This window comes from Schistocerca serialis, chromosome 5, assembly GCF_023864345.2.
Source record: "Schistocerca serialis cubense isolate TAMUIC-IGC-003099 chromosome 5, iqSchSeri2.2, whole genome shotgun sequence".
In the NCBI taxonomy this organism is placed as follows: Eukaryota; Metazoa; Arthropoda; class Insecta; order Orthoptera; family Acrididae; genus Schistocerca; species Schistocerca serialis.
The window spans coordinates 13,601,488-13,621,674 of record NC_064642.1 but is presented as its reverse complement, the minus strand read 5'-3'; the positions used below and the strand labels follow the sequence as shown (position 1 = coordinate 13,621,674).

The window sequence follows — 20,187 nt, the reverse complement described above, 5'->3', positions numbered from 1 at the left end:
CAACAGGTTCTCCACGCAAGACCTAGTGAGGGCCCTAACCTTCTTGCAGGGTCATATCCACTGGTTATCTGTGACAGTGTTCTCGGCAGAGCCTTGTTGGAGGTGGCATATCTGGATGGCACTTGGGGCTGCAGACGTCTCAGTCCCCCACACGACTGCTTAACACAGTTCTCTGTTGCAGAATCTCAGACGGCTGGGGAACTACCTTTGGGCACACCATAGCCTGTTCTCCCACCAGAAGACGTCACACACCGGACAATGGGCCACAGATGTTATGAGCCCGCGATCCCGCTGGACGTGAATCCCAGACCATCTGCCTCTCACCCTAGACACCGAGGACACCAAAGTCTGCTGCCTTCTCTCCATCTTCATCCTCCTGGGAAGGAATCTTATGGTATGACAGCTACTATGCACCAACGGCACCTCTGGGAACATCAGCCTGACCAGCGCCCTGACGAACACGAATACACGCCAGGCATCTTGTGACAAAGGAGAGCGGCATCCACGAGCCGACCAGCATAATTTGGCGCCCGCGAGTGACCTGGAGGAGCTGCCGCCGAGGAGACAAGCGCGGCCAATCATATACATAGTACCACTGTGCTGGCGACTATTTAGCCCCTAGCTGCAGCTCTCAGCGGCAGTCATATCGCAGTCTACAGTTGTGGAATCATCACTATCATCACGCTGCGACATCGTGACTTCGACCTGCAGCACCCCGGACGAGATTTCACTTCGCTGCACTGGTCGACTCCTAGGACATTGGTACGTTTCGTCATTGTGCCTATTTCCGTCTAACTTAGTGTGTGGGGCCGCCTGGCGGAATTAGACTTTCTCCTGTTGTTTACCCAGCCGGATGTTAACTTTTCACTGCCGACTCATGACATCTTCTTACAGTGACTCTTTTTATTCTGCCTAGCCGAGTATTAATGTGGAATGAGACTTTATTTCATTCACTCAGGGTATTAATTCATCTTGATCGATCAAGAAGCAATTGTTACACTCCTGGAAATGGAAAAAAGAACACATTGACACCGGTGTGTCAGACCCACCATACTTGCTCCGGACACTGCGAGAGGGCTGTACAAGCAATGATCACACGCACGGCACAGCGGACACACCAGGAACCGCGGTGTTGGCCGTCGAATGGCGCTAGCTGCGCAGCATTTGTGCACCGCCGCCGTCAGTGTCAGCCAGTTTGCCGTGGCATACGGAGCTCCATCGCAGTCTTTAACACTGGTAGCATGCCGCGACAGCGTGGACGTGAACCGTATGTGCAGTTGACGGACTTTGAGCGAGGGCGTATAGTGGGCATGCGGGAGGCCGGGTGGACGTACCGCCGAATTGCTCAACACGTGGGGCGTGAGGTCTCCACAGTACATCGATGTTGTCGCCAGTGGTCGGCGGAAGGTGCACGTGCCCGTCGACCTGGGACCGGACCGCAGCGACGCACGGATGCACGCCAAGACCGTAGGATCCCACGCAGTGCCGTAGGGGACCGCACCGCCACTTCCCAGCAAATTAGGGACACTGTTGCTCCTGGGGTATCGGCGAGGACCATTCGCAACCGTCTCCATGAAGCTGGGCTACGGTCCCGCACGCCGTTAGGCCGTCTTCCGCTCACGCCCCAACATCGTGCAGCCCGCCTCCAGTGGTGTCGCGACAGGCGTGAATGGAGGGACGAATGGAGACGTGTCGTCTTCAGCGATGAGAGTCGCTTCTGCCTTGGTGCCAATGATGGTCGTATGCGTGTTTGGCGCCGTGCAGGTGAGCGCCACAATCAGGACTGCATACGACCGAGGCACACAGGGCCAACACTCGGCATCATGGTGTGGGGAGCGATCTCCTACACTGGCCGTACACCACTGGTGATCGTCGAGGGGACACTGAATAGTGCACGGTACATCCAAACCGTCATCGAACCCATCATTCTACCATTCCTAGACCGGCAAGGGAACGTGCTGTTCCAACAGAACAATGCACGTCCGCATGTATCCCGTGCCACCCAACGTGCTCTAGAAGGTGTAAGTCAACTACCCTGGCCAGCAAGATCTCCGGATCTGTCCCCCATTGAGCATGTTTGGGACTGGATGAAGCGTCGTCTCACGCGGTCCGCACGTCCAGCACGAACGCTGGTCCAACTGAGGCGCCAGGTGGAAATGGCATGGCAAGCCGTTCCACAGGACTACATCCAGCATCTCTACGATCGTCTCCATGGGAGAATAGCAGCCTGCATTGCTGCGAAAGGTGGATATACACTGTACTAGTGCCGACATTGTGCATGCTCTGTTGCCTGTGTCTATGTGCCTGTGGTCCTGTCAGTGTGATCATGTGATGTATCTGACCCCAGGAATGTGTCAATAAAGTTTCCCCTTCCTGGGACAATGAATTCACGGTGTTCTTATTTCAATTTCCAGGAGTGTAGTTTTGCCTTGTCATTTCCAAAAACTTCTGCAAATGTTATTCTGTAATTTTTCTTGATTTACTTAATTAACTACGAACTCTGAAATTGTTCACTGCGATATCATTTAAACTATGCAGTGTATACTGGATCGTAGACGTCGTTCAATTGTCAGTGCTTGATTAATAAACGTAATGAAATGCTTTAACTTTGACTATATTGAGGCCCGGATATAACGTTAGGGACAAATGCTGCACTGTTTCCAAGCAATCAACTGTGCTGTACACACTACTTCACTGCCATGACTTACTTCACCAGCGGTGGACGGTCACATGATCGCCAGGTATTCCACACCATCTACAGCGCTCAGAGCGACCTGTTTGCTCTTTCAAGGGTGTTGCAAACAATTTTTCTGTAGAGCTTATTTACATGTGATTCGTTGCTGGACTTGTACTCGAATGATGCAAGTTCAGTAACGCTTTGCGAGATCGTTTCGTGGTTTTCAAGGCGTGGCTAATTTAATTGATGACGATACTACTCATCCAACTGAAATAAAGACAAAGATTTATTTTCAGGATTATTTTACAGATGGACAGTAACAAATCGACATACTCAGCTACTTATAAGAGGAGGGAGGGAGGGGGGGGCATCATTTTAGGGTGGATTCTGGACTGCACTAAAACTGGCCATTTTTCACATTAACAAGCAGAACCAGAGATGAAAGAAGAGAAAAGTAATTTTTGAGAACTTTTCTCTTGGAGAAACAGCAGTCTAGCTAAAAGTGCTTTAAAAATGAACACAAACGGTCGCGACCGCAAAAACATTGATTTCGATGGTAACTGGTTTCGGTCTGTTTTTGACCATCCTCAGGCACCCATACCATGATGGTAGATGGTGGCGGTGAATGGAATGGGTGTTTTAACTCCAGATGACGTTCGTGACATCACAATGTCCGCTCAATTCACCGCCACCGTCTATCATTCTGGTACAAGGGCGGTCGAAAGCTACCCAAAACAGGTTACCATTGAAATAAATCTTTTCGCTATCAAGACTGCGTCCGTTTTTGAAGAGAAATGTCAGGTTGAGAGCTTATTGGTAGTTAAGCCACGTCATATTTCATCTAAACGATCAACGCGTCGACCCCTCTGCTGGGATCTTCTTGAGGATCTTGTGTGTTCACTATTGACTAAAAAATGTCAGAGATCACTGTTGCGTTCTCTTACAAAAGGTAGTTTTTCCGCGTTTGTGCTGGAGAAGTGGAATTATAAGGTAAAAATTCTTGAGGCTACCATTGGTGGGCAGTGGTCATTGGAGAGCAATTGAAGTATTCCAGTGCTAATGCAGAAGAAGGGGAGCATTAGTTAAATCTCTTGTGGCTACCACTGATGGGCCATCGTCATTGACTGCAGTGGACAGCACAGGAGTCGAAACGTCAATCGCTTAGAAAAAAAAAAAATGACGCGGCCTAAGAAGCGAGAAGCTTTTAATTTCAGTGACAATGGTCACGAAAGCAACGAAAGTTTACAGACTTACATTAGAGGTAAGCGATTTTGAATATTTTACGAGTATTCAGCCAGGCTGTAACAGGATAACCTACTTTCCTTGGCGTGGGGAAGAAAAGCACTCCGAAGTCAGGCCACGAGTGGCCTACCGAGACCATCCGACCGCCGTGTCATCCTCGGTGGAGGGTGCAGATAAGAGGGGCGTGGGGTCAGCACACCGCTGTGCCAGTCGTAAGATGGTATTCTTGACCGTAGCCGCTACTATTCGGTCGAGTAGCTCTTCAACTGGCATCACGAGCCTGAGTGCACCCCGAAAAATGGCAACAGTGCATGGCGGCCTGGATGGTCACCCATCCAAGTGCCGACCACGCCCGACAGCTCTTAACTTCTGTGATCTCACGGGAACTGGTGTATCTACTAAGACAAGGCCGTTGTTGGGGTGAGGACACGGGGCCTTAAAGGCGGAAGAGTCAACCATGACCAACTGCATCAGGATGCAGTACGCCGTCACCAGGCTGAATACTGTAGAAAAAATATTCAATATCTTCCTACACTGGAAAGACCGAAAATTACACAAGAAATATATGACGTAAATAATTGTCAGGACTTTTTTGCAGTCATCACTCTTCTGAAACGTTAGATATGGCCCGCTACGAATTACCCTCTTGTGCCAGCCTCTTCGTCTCAGAGTAATGCTTGCAACCTAAATCCTCAATCCTTTGTTGGATGATTTCCTAATTCCGTTTTTATCATGTTTACCATACTTTCATTTCTGCACCATTTCTGCGGAGTATCACCTCATTCCCAATTTTATTAGACCACCTAATTTTCAATATACTTCTGTACCACCAAATCTCAGACACACTTTCGGCTGATCCCAATTATCAGCAGATCCCGTGCACCAGGCAGTACTGCTCGGCAGCCAATCACATGTGCCACATGACCCCATTCGTCAGCTAATCCCGTGCACTGGGCGATCCCAATCGCTAGCGAATCCCAGTCACCAGTCGATCCTGATTGCCAGCCAATCCCATGTGTTGGACTATCATGATCACCAGCTGATCCCACTTGTCAGCGGATCCTGCACTCCAGCTGATCCCATGCTCCAGCTGGTCTCGATCACCAGCCCATCACACAGAGTGGATTACAAAGCTGCTCTGGAGTCACTCTGCTATCCGTGCTCTGCGGTAACCCACTGATTTAGCTTGCAGCTCACTTCCCTGGCTAGTGTCCCTTCATCCATGTATGGCTTTACTGGATGTTGTCCTTTATCATAATAACAATGTATTTTCACATAATTGTTTTTATATATATGAAAGCACAATGACATTTTTTTAAATTATTTATTTATTCAACCTGGTCGTACTGATGATGCTTGCAGGACTCTTCTTAGATTGAGCCAGGGTTTTAAATGTAATTTCAGAACTTATTTCAACACAATCACTTAAGAAATCATAATATTATTAATATGAGATTCATCTTTTACCTGCATGTATTGTGGATTTGCCTGTTGCACCATCTTGACTGAAATTACTGACCTTACCACCTTTTTCTCCATCTTTCGAAAGACCCTATTCCCATTATATAATTTGGGTATTCTCTTGTTTTTCAGTCTTGTAGAATAGTCAATCCAGTTGTTTCTGTATTGCCTAGTCTATTCATTTAAGCTTTTCCCTGCCTGTTCTCCTCTGATGACAGCATTCATCCTCCTGTCAGAGAGTGTGTAACCAGCTGTTCTTCTCAGGAGTCGTATCTCCAATGCTTGTACTATTTATTCTTTTGTTTTTCATTGCACAGTTCACTTCCAAAAGTCATAGTTGCTTCTGACATTGTTTTGTAGAACTTGGGTATAGTTCCGATTCTCATTTTAGATCAGAAGATTTTACACATTTTTCTGCTAATGTAATTAAATCTATCTACTTTCTTTTGTACATCCATTTCTGCCATGAATGAGACCATAGTTCCTAAGAGACTGAACGAATTTATACTTTATATTTACTGATCATTTATTATTATTTTGTTGGGAATTGGCTTCTGGCCTCTGGGTGACATAACTTCTGTTTCCCTTGAAGGTACAAATAGATTATACCCCTTTGCGGTTGTGGATAAAACATGAACAGCTGTCTGGAGTGTGATCTCAGTCCAGGGAAATCATGTGCAGTGACTGTCGAACTAGACAACTATTTATCTAAGACTTGTTTGCCTATAAACAACTATTCCTTAATCTGGTGGGAAACGAGGAAATTGCTCTATGCAGTAATAATGTATGCAAGCTATGTTAGTGCCCTGTGAGTGTATACTTTCAAAAGCAGGACAAATATGCTCTGAGGAAAGAAACTGACTCACTTCAAATAAAAAAAACGTTTTATTTGTAAATGATAACACTGATTAATTTTTCCTCTTTGGGGATATATATATAGTAATAATGATTGTAAATGGATACTCTACATACTTAAATTAATTACATTTGTGCTATATTACTTGTATTATATTCTGTCTCCAGTAAAAGTATGAAAGCATAACAAGAATAGGCCTAATTTTGAAATTTTTGTTTGGGATTTCGTTGTAAATTTTTTAAATAATACAGAAGATGAAAAGCATATGATTTAAATCTCATAATTAGTAGGCATATGACAAACTAATTACGTCTCTTTTTGTGATGTTACAAAACAGAACTAAATCAAATAAAGATACAGGTATAACGGCCTGAATTAAAAAGTCAAGGTAACTTTTTTTCATTTATTTTGGTGAGTCATGAAAAAGTTCATTCCAGTGAGTGGGAAGTTCTGCCCCGACCTCTGAAAAAATGGTTTTGCCCATCTATACCATATACATCATCCTACTGTGATACTTTTAATTGTATTCGCTGTTTCTAGCTGAAAGTTATTGTGGAACGAATTTAGTCTTTCATCCCTCTCACTTGTACTACCAAGCGTATATTCTCCTGTTACCATTTGTTCTACTCGTTCTTCTACTACAGTGTTTCGGTCCCCCATGATTATTAGATTATCGTATTTTAGGTTCTGAATTACCTAATATTCTCATACTTTTATATTTTCTCTATCTCTTTAACTTCTGCTTGTGATGTCTGCACGTATAACTGCTCTGTTGCTGCTGCCATTTACTTGCTTTTGATTCTGATGAGAACAACTGTGTGAACGAAATGTTCACAGTGACTAACTCTCTGCTCTACTTACCTATTCATAACGAATCCTACCCCTGTTATACTGTTTTCTCATGCTGTTGACATTACCATATATTCGTCAGACCAGGAATGCTTATATCCCCATTTGATATCACTGACCCCCACTGTTTCTAGACTGTGCCTTTGCATTTCCCTTTTTAGTTTTTTAGCTTTTCTACTACGTTCCACAAGCCGACTTGTAGAATGTTATCCTTCGGTTGGTTATTCAGTCTTTCTCACATCGTTAGCTACACGTTGGCAGTCCCTTCCCAGAGATGGGAGTGGGAGACTAATCTGGAATCCATTGCCAATGGAGAGATCATCACGACTCTTTTTCAGTTAGATGCGACATATCCTATGGACACACACTGCGTATTTTTAATGCTGTGGTTTCCATTGCCTTCTGCATCGTCATGTCATGGATTATTGCCGAGTATTCCACCTCTTGGGGGGGCAGTTTGTCACCGCAAACATAAGAGTGTGCCCTGAACATCTGTCCATTCTTCTGCCCTCTTTGACATGGCTGTTAGCAGAACAAGGGCAACTTCGTATGCCAGAAGTCTTTGGCTCCTGTTGCTCATCTCAAGGTAAATAATTAAATAGGTTTTTAAAAATGTGCACCTAAAAACTGTAGGTTTCATAGTTTTTTTTGAAATTGCATCTAGTGAATATCCCATTAATTTTCTTTTACAACACGCAAGTTTGTTGATCCCTTACCACCTGGGAATCAACTGAAATCACCCATAATATCCCATTTGTTTCTATTTACGTCTAATCTTGTCAACTGGAAACGACTTAGTGTATTATTTTCTGTTAAATTATAGGGAGCAAATCTGAGATAAGTAGTACCTTCCGTAATAATTCGATTTATAACAGGTAGATGAAAAGCACTTTGTTGTGTACGATGAGTGCTTACCTGGTGACACGAGAGATCAGATGAACAAGCTGAAAAATTTCCTATGAAAAATGTATGTTGTTACAGGACTATTAACGTTTTGTGATTCTTCAGGCCAGCAACACACGCTGTGTTATGAGCCCAGGCAGAGCCACAGAGCAGCTATTGATATCAGAGACAATAATGTACTCTTTATACATGTTTTCATAAGGAAGAGAAATAACTTCAGCAATTCTCCGAGCAAAAGTAAAGTTTTCTTCTTATTGTTCTGAATCACATTATGAAGCAGGTCATGAGGAGGTGTAGTTCTTTTGTCATTGAAAGTTACAGGTTTATGTTTACTGCTCACTGGTGTGGGCTCTGTACTAGATAGGGTTGATAGAAGAGATAGAGATGATCCAACGGAGAGCAGGATCATTTAGTAGTCGCGAAAGCGTTACGTAGATGATAGATAAACTCCAGTAGGAGACTCTGCAGGAGAGACGCTCAGTAGCTCGGTACGGGCTGTTGTTGAAGTTTTGAGAACATACCTTCACCTAGTAGTCAAGCAGTATATTGCTCCTTCCTACGTATATCTCGCGAAGAGACCAAGAGGATAAAATCAGAGAGATTAGAGCCCACACAGAGGAATACCGACAATCTTTCTTTTCACGAACAATGCGAGACTGGAATAGAAGGGAGAACCCTCCGCCACACACCGTCAGGTGGCTTGCGCAGCATGGATGTATATGTACATGTTTATTATTATTCGAATTGGGCTACTGTTTGTTAGCCCGTCTTATCTGCAATGTCTAGATCTCGTTGGTCAGACAGCTTCTGACATTCTACCAGCATCACTGGAGTCCCTCAATCAGCGCATTATTTCGCTCCCCCAATAGAGGCGCTGTTCTACATCTGGGTTCAGATCCGTCCATGAAACCTTGATATTTTTCCATCGTGCTACTGAAACTATCCATGTCACTTGCTTTATCTTCATTAGAAGAACCAAGGCACTTAATGGAAGAGGCCTTACCCACACCATTTGATACAATTGAAATTCCACCCACCTCTCCTTCTGAAATTAGGAAGATAATAAATTCTCTCAAGAATAAAAGCTCACATGGAATTGTTGGCATTTCCAGTAGGATAATAAAAGCTTGTTCCCAAAAAATAAGTGGGATTCTTAGCCACATTGTAATAGCTCTCTGAAGCAAGGTATTTTCCCAGACAGACTGAAGTATGCCATTGTTAAACCACTGCATAAAAAAGGGGATACGCCTGATGTCAACAACTACTGTACAATCTCTCTTCTGACTGCCTTATCCAAAATTCTTGAAAAAGTAATGTATTGTAGAGTAGCTTCACTCCTTTGTAAAAATAAAGTTTTAACAAAATATCAGTTTGGTTTCCAGAAGGGTTTCTCAACGGAAAATGCTATATATACTTTCACTAATGAAATATTAAATGCTCTGAGTAACCGGAAGTCACCCATTGGGATTTTTTGTGATCTATCAAAGGCTTTTATTTGCGTAAATCGTGGAATACTTCTAGATAAGCTCAAGTACTGTGGTATCAATGGGACAATGCTCAAATGATTTAAATCATACCTAATTGGAAGAGTGCAGAAAGGTGAAATAAACAGTTCAGATAATATGCAAAAAACTGGTGATTTCTCAAACTGGGGAACAATCAAGAATGGGGTGCCACAAGGTTCGGTCTTGGGTCCTCTGCTCTTCTTAATATATATTAATGACTTGCCATTCTATATTCACGAAGATGCAAAGCTGGTACTTTTTGACGATGATACAAGTATAGCTATCACACCAAACACGCAAGAACCAACTGATCGAATTGTAAAGGATGTTTTTCAGAAAATTATTAAGTGGTTCTCTGCAAATGGGCTCTCATTAAACTTTGACAAAAAGACAGTATATACAGTTCCACACAGTAAATGGAATGACACCATTAATAAATATAGACTTCGATCAGAAATCAGTAGCTAAGGTAGAATATTCAAAATTTCTAGGTGTATGCATGAATGAGGGATTGAACTGGAAAAAAAACACACCGAGGATCTGCTGAAACGTTTTGAGTTCAGCTACTTATGCTATTAGGGTCATTGCAGATTGTGGCAATATACATCTGAGTAAATTAGCTTGCCATGCCTATTTTCATTCTCTGCTTTTGTATGGCATCATATTGTGGGGTAACTCATAGATAAGTAAAAGAGTGTTCATTGCTCAAAAGTGTGTAATCAGAATAATTGCTGGAGCTCATCCAAGATCATCCTGCAGACACTTATTTAAAGAGCTAGAGATCTTCACTGTAGCCTCACAATATATTTATTCACTTATGAAATTTGTTATTAACAATCCGAACGAATTCAAAAGTAATAGCAGTGTACATGGCTACAACACTAGGAGAAAGGATGATCTCCACTACTCAAGGTTAAATCTAACTTTGGCTCAGAAGGGGGTAAATTATGCTGCCACAAAAGTCTTTGGTCACTTACCTAATTGCATCAAAAGTCTGAAAGATAGCCATATAGCATTTAAAAGAAAATTAAAAGAATTTCTTAATGGCAACTCCTTCTACTCATTAGACGAATTTTTGGACATAGTAACTGGGTAATTTCCCAACCCCCACAAAAATTAAAAATATTGAGTGTCATGTAATATTTTGTCTAATGTAATATCTTGTATAGACACCTTTTATTAACCTGACACGTTCCACATCATTACGAAGTGTCGTATTCATGATCTATGGAACAAGTACTAATCTAATCTATAGCAATGTGTTTTTCTCGTTGATTTATCTTCAACTCTTGCAACTAGCTTAGCTTAAAGGAGTTCTGTTTTAGCAACTGCCATGGCTCAGATCAAGTTCTGTCGCGTAAAATAAGGATGACTGATGCGAGAAATGAGCTACAGGACTCGCTTAGATCTTCCTAAGCAATTTTTGACGATCTTCGTTGGAAGTCACAGAGGAGAGGAACAGCGTATGTCGCCTAAACGGTAGAGGAGAAGAGAAGGGAAAGAGGTGTGTGTTTTGGTGTGCATGTGTTGTGGAGCGTCGCTCACCAGCAGCAGGCTCTCCCAGGCCATCCAGCGCACGGGCAGCCGCGCCTGGGTGTCGCTGACGTAGTAGTCGCGGTCGTAGCGCGAGCAGTAGGTCGCGTGGTCCGACACCTTCACGCTGAACTGCGGGCCCACCACGCAGTTCCTGCAACACCACAACACACACCACTCACTGTGTACTCTCTGAATCACACACATAACACGTCTAATACCGGCATCCGTTCTCCTCATTTCCCACTTCTGTTACTTTGCCACGTAAGCAGCAACAAATACGCTACTGTCTGTAGAGAGTGAAACGCCAAGACAGAGACATGCGATCACAATGTGGAGCCTCACTCACCAGGTTAGGAGCATGACGCTACACAAAATTACTAGCATTAGAGACCTGCACATACAATGTGACTGTGGACTTTCAGTGCGGAGTAGCGCCAACACGTGCTATAATCAAAGCTGGTGGATGTCGTGGCACGGAATCAAAGAACGCCTGGGTATGTTTCTGGGGAATACTCTGCCACACGGTTTGTAGGCGCATCAAAAATACTTCAGCTGTGGCTACACGAGGACTTCAACGAGCAGGTTTCCGACCTACCACATCCAAGACACGTTCGATGAGTGACGTGTCAGTGGAACAGGCAAGCCAGGGAAGCAGTGGTACCCGTGGTTCTTCGAAGAAGACTTGCTCATTCCTCGCCACATGTGGCAGAGCGTTGTCCTACTGAAAATGGCATACGGGACGGCCTGCAGGAGGGACAGTGCCTCGGGTTGCAGAACCTCCCTGATGTATCGCTAGGTGTTCCGATTGTGTCAAGACGTAGGAGGAGAGCTCACGTTTTGTAGGCAATGGTACTCCAAACCATCGCCCTTGGGTTTTGTCTGCTATGTCGCTCAACAATAGTCTGCCAGACTGCGTTCACGACAGCGCCATCGAATGCATACACGGCCATCACTGTAGGACAAGTTGAAGCAGGAGCCGCCCGAAAACGCTACATTCCACCACCCAGCACGCCTGTGTCTGCTTTCAGCTGGCCATTGCAATCTACAGCGTTGGTGGGTTCTGGTCAATGGAAAGCTAACACGATGGCATGCACGCCGCAAGTCCGCAGAAGACGGCATGGAACCGTCGACACAGATGTGTACACACTTATGCAGTGCTCCAAAGTCGCGCCAACACTGTGGACGAAGCTGATCTGTCTTCCACAGCGAAGTGGAAAAAATGGCGGTCGTGTCACGTTGTGGTCACACTGTGTCGTTAGGTACCCCGTTGGCGCTGTGTGCTTCCCTGTTCTCCACTCGCTCCACGAACGCCTCACTGTTGGCAGCGTGCCTTGTAGGAACCGCAAAGTCCCGAAGACCAACCATTCTACCCCGTTCGAACGCACTATCACTCCGATATTCCATGCTGTGATGTCGTTGAGACATGCGGCACTTTGGTTACAAGTTTCGATACCGTATGACGGCTTCGCACCAACTGAGCATTGCGTAACACTGATCTGCCCGATCACACAAAAGAGGGTGGTGTTGGGCCTACGTGGACGTCACCCCTCTGCTGTTTAAATCACTTTTCACGGTTCCGCTCTTCTACAAGTCCTCTCATCGCGGCGTGTTGCAGACCACTGCTTCTGAGTGTTTCACTTCTTACAAATAGTATTGTACAACCGTCTTTTGCATTTGACAAAGACATTCTGTAGTGAAAAGGTCAATACTAAGGTTAAGTTACGACACAATCTACATTTTCGTTTGTTCATAAATATGCAGGTTCCTGTTTTTGTCCCATTACAAATGTTAACTACTTGCGAAAATGTTACCAATGGCTGCAGTTTGTGTAAAGTTTTATCGGGCACGTAAAAAGTACAATCTAACGTGATGTAAATATACCAGTACATATTGTTTCATAAGTAACTTCTGATGAAGTCTTTCACACTAATTATAAATACATGATTTAACGTAATGCTAATATCAGCTAAATTAGACACCCAGTAATTATGCCAGTAATTATTAAATAGTGGTTTAGTATTTTTAATGTCCCTAATATTTCTATTTTCAAACGTAAATGTGACGTGTCTTATTATTGCAAGTAATCTGTTTATGTCCATGGTTCATTTTATTCATCATCATTGCAATGTTATTAATCAGAAGTTAAATTCTGTAGCTGAAAAACTGTAAATTCAACTATGTTCGTGCTATATGTGATTGGAAGAGTGTAAACCCGGGCACCAACACCCGTAAAGTCAACGTTAGTCAACAGCCATTTTCTCAGACACTGCACTATTGCCATTGCTTTTTGGTTAACTTCTTTAACTGTTGTACTTAGAATACTTCAAAATTTTATTAAAAGTCAGATCAAAATTCAAGCTGCGTCTTCACGTTTTTCTTTCAAATGTCACAAGACGCCTTGCACTGCAGGAACCCGGCTATCTACGACTCACAGCAATGTTCAACACGCCCATATTATTCGTGGATAAAGTGTAAGTACTTTTACTAGGAATTGTACATTAATGCTATACAATCGAAATTTCGTTTTAAATGCTTTGTTTTGACCAGTCTACTGAATCGAAGCATCGTTCCTATTTAAAACTAATAACGTAGCACGACATTATAATGCCTACAAACTAAATATACATTCATTTGCGAAATACGGAGAGTATTTGTTCTTACCCACCTGGTAAACACAATTACGTCAATGTGTATATGTGCTGGATGTTTCTGAAGATGAAGTGAGTACTCTATGACTCAGCTGTACAGTTAATTTCGACAAAGGTGCACTCGAGTCTCAGGGATGGTGTGATGTAGCTGCATCTATATCCCCAGTTAAAGTACGTGACAGCTACTGGGCTGTACTACTGTCGCCAGTAATACAGCAACAGGAGCTGTGCTGGCACTCTTGGCCCCTACTATGTTAGCACTTCTGCTATGCAAAGAGCTTTGCCTGACAGTTCTCAAGTAGGAAATTTTTCAGACTGCGAATATTTCACGTATTACGTGAAAAATGTACCTTTGGTACTAATTTAAATTAAGGACTGAATTTCGACGTGCTTAGAGACCCCAAAATTTAGTAATTTTTACAGGACTTTTTTCAGAGATAGAGAATCTGAACTTCATACGTGGTGTGAGATGAACATTGACAACGTGCTAAAAATGCTGTCTTCCAAATCTCATACATAGCAAACGTCATATGACAGCCAACTCATTCGAAAAAGTAACGTAACTAGGGCTCTTATTAAAATTAAGTATACATATTTTTTACGTTCTTAAAGACACTAAACATATCAATAACACATGCTACTTTAGGATTTTGTAACTGATTTTCGCAGAAATTTTTCGTCGCCATCGAAGGCAAGGTCTGTGTCTGATGCCTGCAGATTGTAGTTGTTGGGATAACGTCACAACTTTGGATGCCCATTAATGTAAAACTGATGTAGGTGACTCTCAGAGTCGTATTGTGAGGGTGTGAAAGTATTACATATAATACTGAATATCCGGATATCCCAAAATAGCACATGTGGAGGTACTGTAATGCAAACTCTCGATCTGCTAGAGACAAGTGCCCTACTAAGTCTTCAGTGGGCATGGTACTGGATTCGTAAGTACTTACTCCTGTTTTTGGAACAACTTCTGTGAGTCTTCTACAGTTTGAAACACACGAATTCTATCCAACGTGCAGTTGTATGGAATGAAGATGAATTAGATTAATATTATAATTTTACAGAAACTGCTGGTGCCTGTCACATAAAAGGAAATGATCGTGCGAATTGTTACTGCAGAATACTTATAAGGTAGCTCTAAGAGTCTAGAGATCCCTCGAAGAAATTTTAAGCAGTTCATGAGAAATCGAGATGCATTATTGAGCTATCTGTCAGACAAGAAGGAACAGTTAGTACATTGTGGAGACTTCACTGCAGATTTCTTAAGAGATAGAGACAGTAAAAACGAACTTGAGTTATTATTAGAATGAGTCAGCCTAATATCAGTAGTCAATTTTCCAACTCGTTTGTAGTAAGATAGTAGGAGCAGTTCTCAGCAGTTCTCAGGCTGAAACAATTAATGAGTACCCATCTGTCGCTAGATCAGCTGATAATGATGCATAATTAATGGGAATAAACAATATAGTATCTTAGTGCCCTGAGGTAGGATCATACAAAGCAATGAGCCCTGTTAATGAGAACAAGATACAGTGTTTTAAGAGTAAATTAAAAAAGTGCTATAGGGTGAGATACATACAGAAATTTATTCTATAGGAAATTCGTGTCAATATTTGAAAGTAGCTTTCTAAAAATGTTGTCCAGAAAATCCATTAAAAAAAATCAAGTAAGCTATCTATAACAAAATGTATTAATATCTCATGTAAGAGGTAGAGTAAAATTTATGTGAAGGACAGAATAAATGAAAATCTTACACTACTTGTACGCTAAAAACCTGCAATATTCTAAGGCAAGTCATTAAAATGTCGAGAAGTATACATGTCTTTACATGAATTAATAATGCAGATAATAATATTCACAGCAGACAGGGCACCCAGTCTCTATACCAGGTACCATAACAATTAAACTAAATGACAATGTTGTGACTGATAATTCATCTGCTGTGAGTACTTCTAAGAATCATTTTCTAAATATAGCAGTAGGATTAAATGTCTTAGCTAAAAGAGTAACAGAATATGTTAACATGTCATTCCAAAAAACGTTTTAGCTACTAGAAGTAGCACCAACACCCTTTACTTAAATTAATGTAATTATAAATCATACAGTCTTGATCGAATTTCAGCCAGAATTCTGAAAAGTTGTTCTATCTTCGTAAGTAAATTCATATGTAAAACATGTGATGTACTACTGACAGGGGAATCTTTATAGACAGACTAAAACATTCAACTGTTAAATCTCCTTGTAAGAAAACTGAAAAGAGACACTCATAATTGTCGACTGTTCCTTATTGACATCTGTTTCCAAAACATTCGGAAAAGTAATGTACTCAAAAGTAGTCTCACATTTAAGCAGAAAAAATTTACTTAGCGTATCATAGTTTGGATTTCAGAAGAGTGTCTCGACTGAGAATGCTATTTATACACTCACTAATCAAGTACCACAAGGCCAGAATAATAAACTGTCGCCAGTTGGTATTTTTCCGATCTTTTCAAGTTGTTAGATTGCATTAATCATCCTACACTCTTAGAAAAACTTAAGTTTTATTGAAGTGATGGCTTTCCAAACAACTGGTTTGAGTCATACGTAACAAACAAAACGGAAAGAGTTGTGTTGAATAGTAAAATAGAAAGGTAGAAAATGTTAGTGACTGGGAAGAAATCGCATAGGGAATCCCACAGGGTTATATTTTTGATCCAATTTTATTCCTTCTTATATATGAATAGTCTCCCACTTAACACTGAATAAGCACAGTATGTACATTTTGCAGATTACACTAGTTTTATAATAAAGCCCATCAGACAGAATGTAACAGAAGAAATTGTTAATTATGTTTCTCAACGAATTATCAAGTGGTTCTCTGAAAACTGGTTCTCCCTATATTTTGAAAAAGGAAACTGTATTCAGTTTTGTACAAGAAACAGCATCAACAACTGATGTAGCATATGAGAAGTAGTCAGTAAATAGGTTAGAACGCTCCAAATTTTGAGGTATACATATTGATAAAAATCTGAACTGGAAGAAGCATATTTCTGAGCTTCTCAAACAATTAACTTTAGCTTCTTTTGCTCTTTTTGTAAGAGTTGGTTGCTGAAATGTATGATGAGATAAAAGAAATTATTCAGATTGTGAAGGGAGATGAAAATTTAATAGTCATGGGTAAACTGAACTCGAAAGTAGGAAAAGAAAGAGAAGGAAACATAGTAGGTGAATATGGAATTGGGTTAAGGAATGAAAGAGGAAGCCGCCTGGTAGAATTTGCGCAGAGCATAATTTAATCATAGCAAACACTTGGTTCAAGAATCATAAACGAAGGTTGTATACATGGAAGAAGCAAGGAGATACTGGGAGGCCTCAGACAGATTACACAAAGGTAAGACAGAGATTCAGGAACCAAGTTTTAAATTGTAAGACATTTCAAGGGGCAGATGTGGACTCTGACAACAATCTATTGGTTATGAACTGTAGATTAAAACTGAAAAAACTACAAAAAAGGTGGGAATTTGAGGAGATGGGTCCTGGACAAATTGAAAGAATCAGAGGTTGTACACAGCTTCAGGGAGAGCATTAGGGAACGATTGACAAGAGTGAGGGAAAGAAATACAGTAGAAGAAGAATGGGTAGCTTTGAGAGATGAAATAGTGAAGTAGGCAGAGAATCAAGTAGGTAAAAAGATGAGAGCTAATAGAAATCCTTGGGTAAGAGAAGAGATATTGAATTTAATTGCTGAAAGGAGAAAATATAAAAATGGCTTAAATAAAGCAGGCAAAAAGGAGTACAAACGTCTCAAAAATGAGATCGACAGGAAGTGCAAAATGGCTAAGCAGGGATGGCTAGAGGACAAATGTAAGGATGTACAGGCGCATATCACTAGGGTTAAGATACACTCCTGGAAATTGAAATAAGAACACCGTGAATTCATTGTCCCAGGAAGGGGAAACTTTATTGACACATTCCTGGGGTCAGATACATCACATGATCCCACTGACAGAACCACAGGCACATAGACACAGGCAACAGAGCATGCACAATGTCGGCACTAGTACAGTGTATATCCACCTTTCGCAGCAATGCAGGCTGCTATTCTCCCATGGAGACGATCGTAGAGATGCTGGATGTAGTCCTGTGGAACGGCTTGCCATGCCATTTCCACCTGGCGCCTCAGTTGGACCAGCGTTCGTGCTGGACGTGCAGACCGCGTGAGACGACACTTCATCCAGTCCCAAACATGCTCAATGGGGGACAGATCCGGAGATCTTGCTGGCCAGGGTAGTTGACTTACACCTTCTAGAGCACGTTGGGTGGCACGGGATACATGCGGACGTGCATTGTCCTGTTGGAACAGCAAGTTCCCTTGCCGGTCTAGGAATGGTAGAACGATGGGTTCGATGATGGTTTGGATGTACCGTGCACTATTCAGTGTCCCCTCGACGATCACCAGTGGTGTACGGCCAGTGTAGGAGATCGCTCCCCACACCATGATGCCGGGTGTTGGCCCTGTGTGCCTCGGTCGTATGCAGTCCTGATTGTGGCGCTCACCTGCACGGCGCCAAACACGCATACGACCATCATTGGCACCAAGGCAGAAGCGACTCTCATCGTTGAAGACGACACGTCTCCATTCGTCCCTCCATTCACGCCTGTCACGACACCACTGGAGGCGGGCTGCACGATGTTGGGGCGTGAGCAGAAGACGGCCTAACGGTGTGCGGGACCGTAGCCCAGCTTCATGGAGACGGTTGCGAATGGTCCTCGCCGATACCCCAGGAGCAACAGTGTCCCTAATTTGCTGGGAAGTGGCGGTGCGGTCCCCTACGGCACTGCGTAGGATCCTACGGTCTTGGCGTGCATCCGTGCGTCGCTGCGGTCCGGTCCCAGGTCGACGGGCACGTGCACCTTCCGCCGACCACTGGCGACAACATCGATGTACTGTGGAGACCTCACGCCACACGTGTTGAGCAATTCGGCGGTACGTCCACCCGGCCTCCCGCATGCCCACTATACGCCCTCGCTCAAAGTCCGTCAACTGCACATACGGTTCACGTCCACGCTGTCGCGGCATGCTACCAGTGTTAAAGACTGCGATGGAGCTCCGTATGCCACGGCAAACTGGCTGACACTGACGGCGGCGGTGCACAAATGCTGCGCAGCTAGCGCCATTCGACGGCCAACATCGCGGTTCCTGGTGTGTCCGCTGTGCCGTGCGTGTGATCATTGCTTGTACAGCCCTCTCGCAGTGTCCGGAGCAAGTATGGTGGGTCTGACACACCGGTGTCAATGTGTTCCTTTTTCCATTTCCAGGAGTGTAGATACTGCCTACAGGAAAATTAAAGAGAGAAGAGAACCACTTGCATGAATATCAAGAGCTCAGATGGAAACCTAGTTCTAAGCAAAGAAGGGAAAGCAGAAAGGTGGATGGAGCATATAGAGGGTCTATACAAGGGCGATGTACTTGAGGACAATATTATAGAAATGGAAGAGAATGCAGATGAAGATAAAATAGGAGATATGATACTGCGTGAAGAGTTTGACAGAGCACTGAAAGGCCTAAGTCGAAACAAGGCCCCGGGAGTAGACAACATTCCATTACAACTACAGACAGCCTTTGGAGAGCCAGGCTTAACGAAACGCTACCATCTAGTGAGCAAAATGTATGAGACAGGTGAAATACCCTCAGACTTCAAGAAGAATATAATAATTCCAATCCCAAAGAAAGCCACAGCTGCAATATACTAACGCGAATTCTTTACAGACGAATGGAAAAACTGGTAGAAGCCGACCTCAGGAAAGATCAGTTTGGATTCCGTAGAAATATTGGAACATGTGAGGCAATACTGACCCTAAGACTTATCTTAGAAGAAAGACTAAGGAAAGGCAAACCTACGTTTCTAGCATTTGTAGACATAGAGAAAGCTTTTGACAATGTTGACTGGAATACTCTCAAATTCTGAAGGTGGCAGGGGTAAAATACAGGGATCGAAAGGCTATGTACGATTTGAACAGAAACCAGATGACCGGTATAAGAGTCGAGGGGCACAGAAAGGAAGCAGTGGTTGGGAAGGGAGTGAGACAGGGTTGTAGCCTCTTCCCGATGTTATTCAATCTGTATACTGAGCAAGCAGTAAAGGAAACAATAGAAAAATTCGGAGTAGGAATTAAAATCCATGGAGAGGAAATAAAAACTTTGAGGTTCGCCGATGACATTGGAATTCTGTCAAAGACAGCAAAGGACCTAGAAGGGCAGCTGAACGGAATGGACAGTATCTTGATAGGGGGATGTAAGATGAACATCAACAAAAGAAAATGAGGATAACGGAATGTGGTCGAATTAAATCGGGTAATTCTGCGGGAATTAGATTAGGAAATGAGACACTTCAATAGTAAATGAGTTTTGCTATTTGGGGAGCAAAATAACTGATGATGGTCGAAGTAGAGAGGATATAAAATGTAGACTGGCAATGGAAAGGAAAGCGTTTCTGAAGAAGATAAATTTGTTATCATCAAGTATACATTTAA

At 42.8% G+C, this 20,187-nt stretch overlaps 1 protein-coding gene across 1 annotated transcript in view; it reads right to left on the bottom strand.

Annotated features, from left to right (window-relative positions):
* Window positions 1-20,187, bottom strand: part of LOC126481703 (epithelial discoidin domain-containing receptor 1-like) — an 833,514-nt gene that overhangs the window by 4,747 nt on the left and 808,580 nt on the right. The window contains exon 17 of the mRNA XM_050105651.1: window positions 11,039-11,180. Coding sequence (XP_049961608.1) covers window positions 11,039-11,180 — 142 coding nt within the window. The remainder of the gene's footprint in view (window positions 1-11,038; window positions 11,181-20,187) is intronic.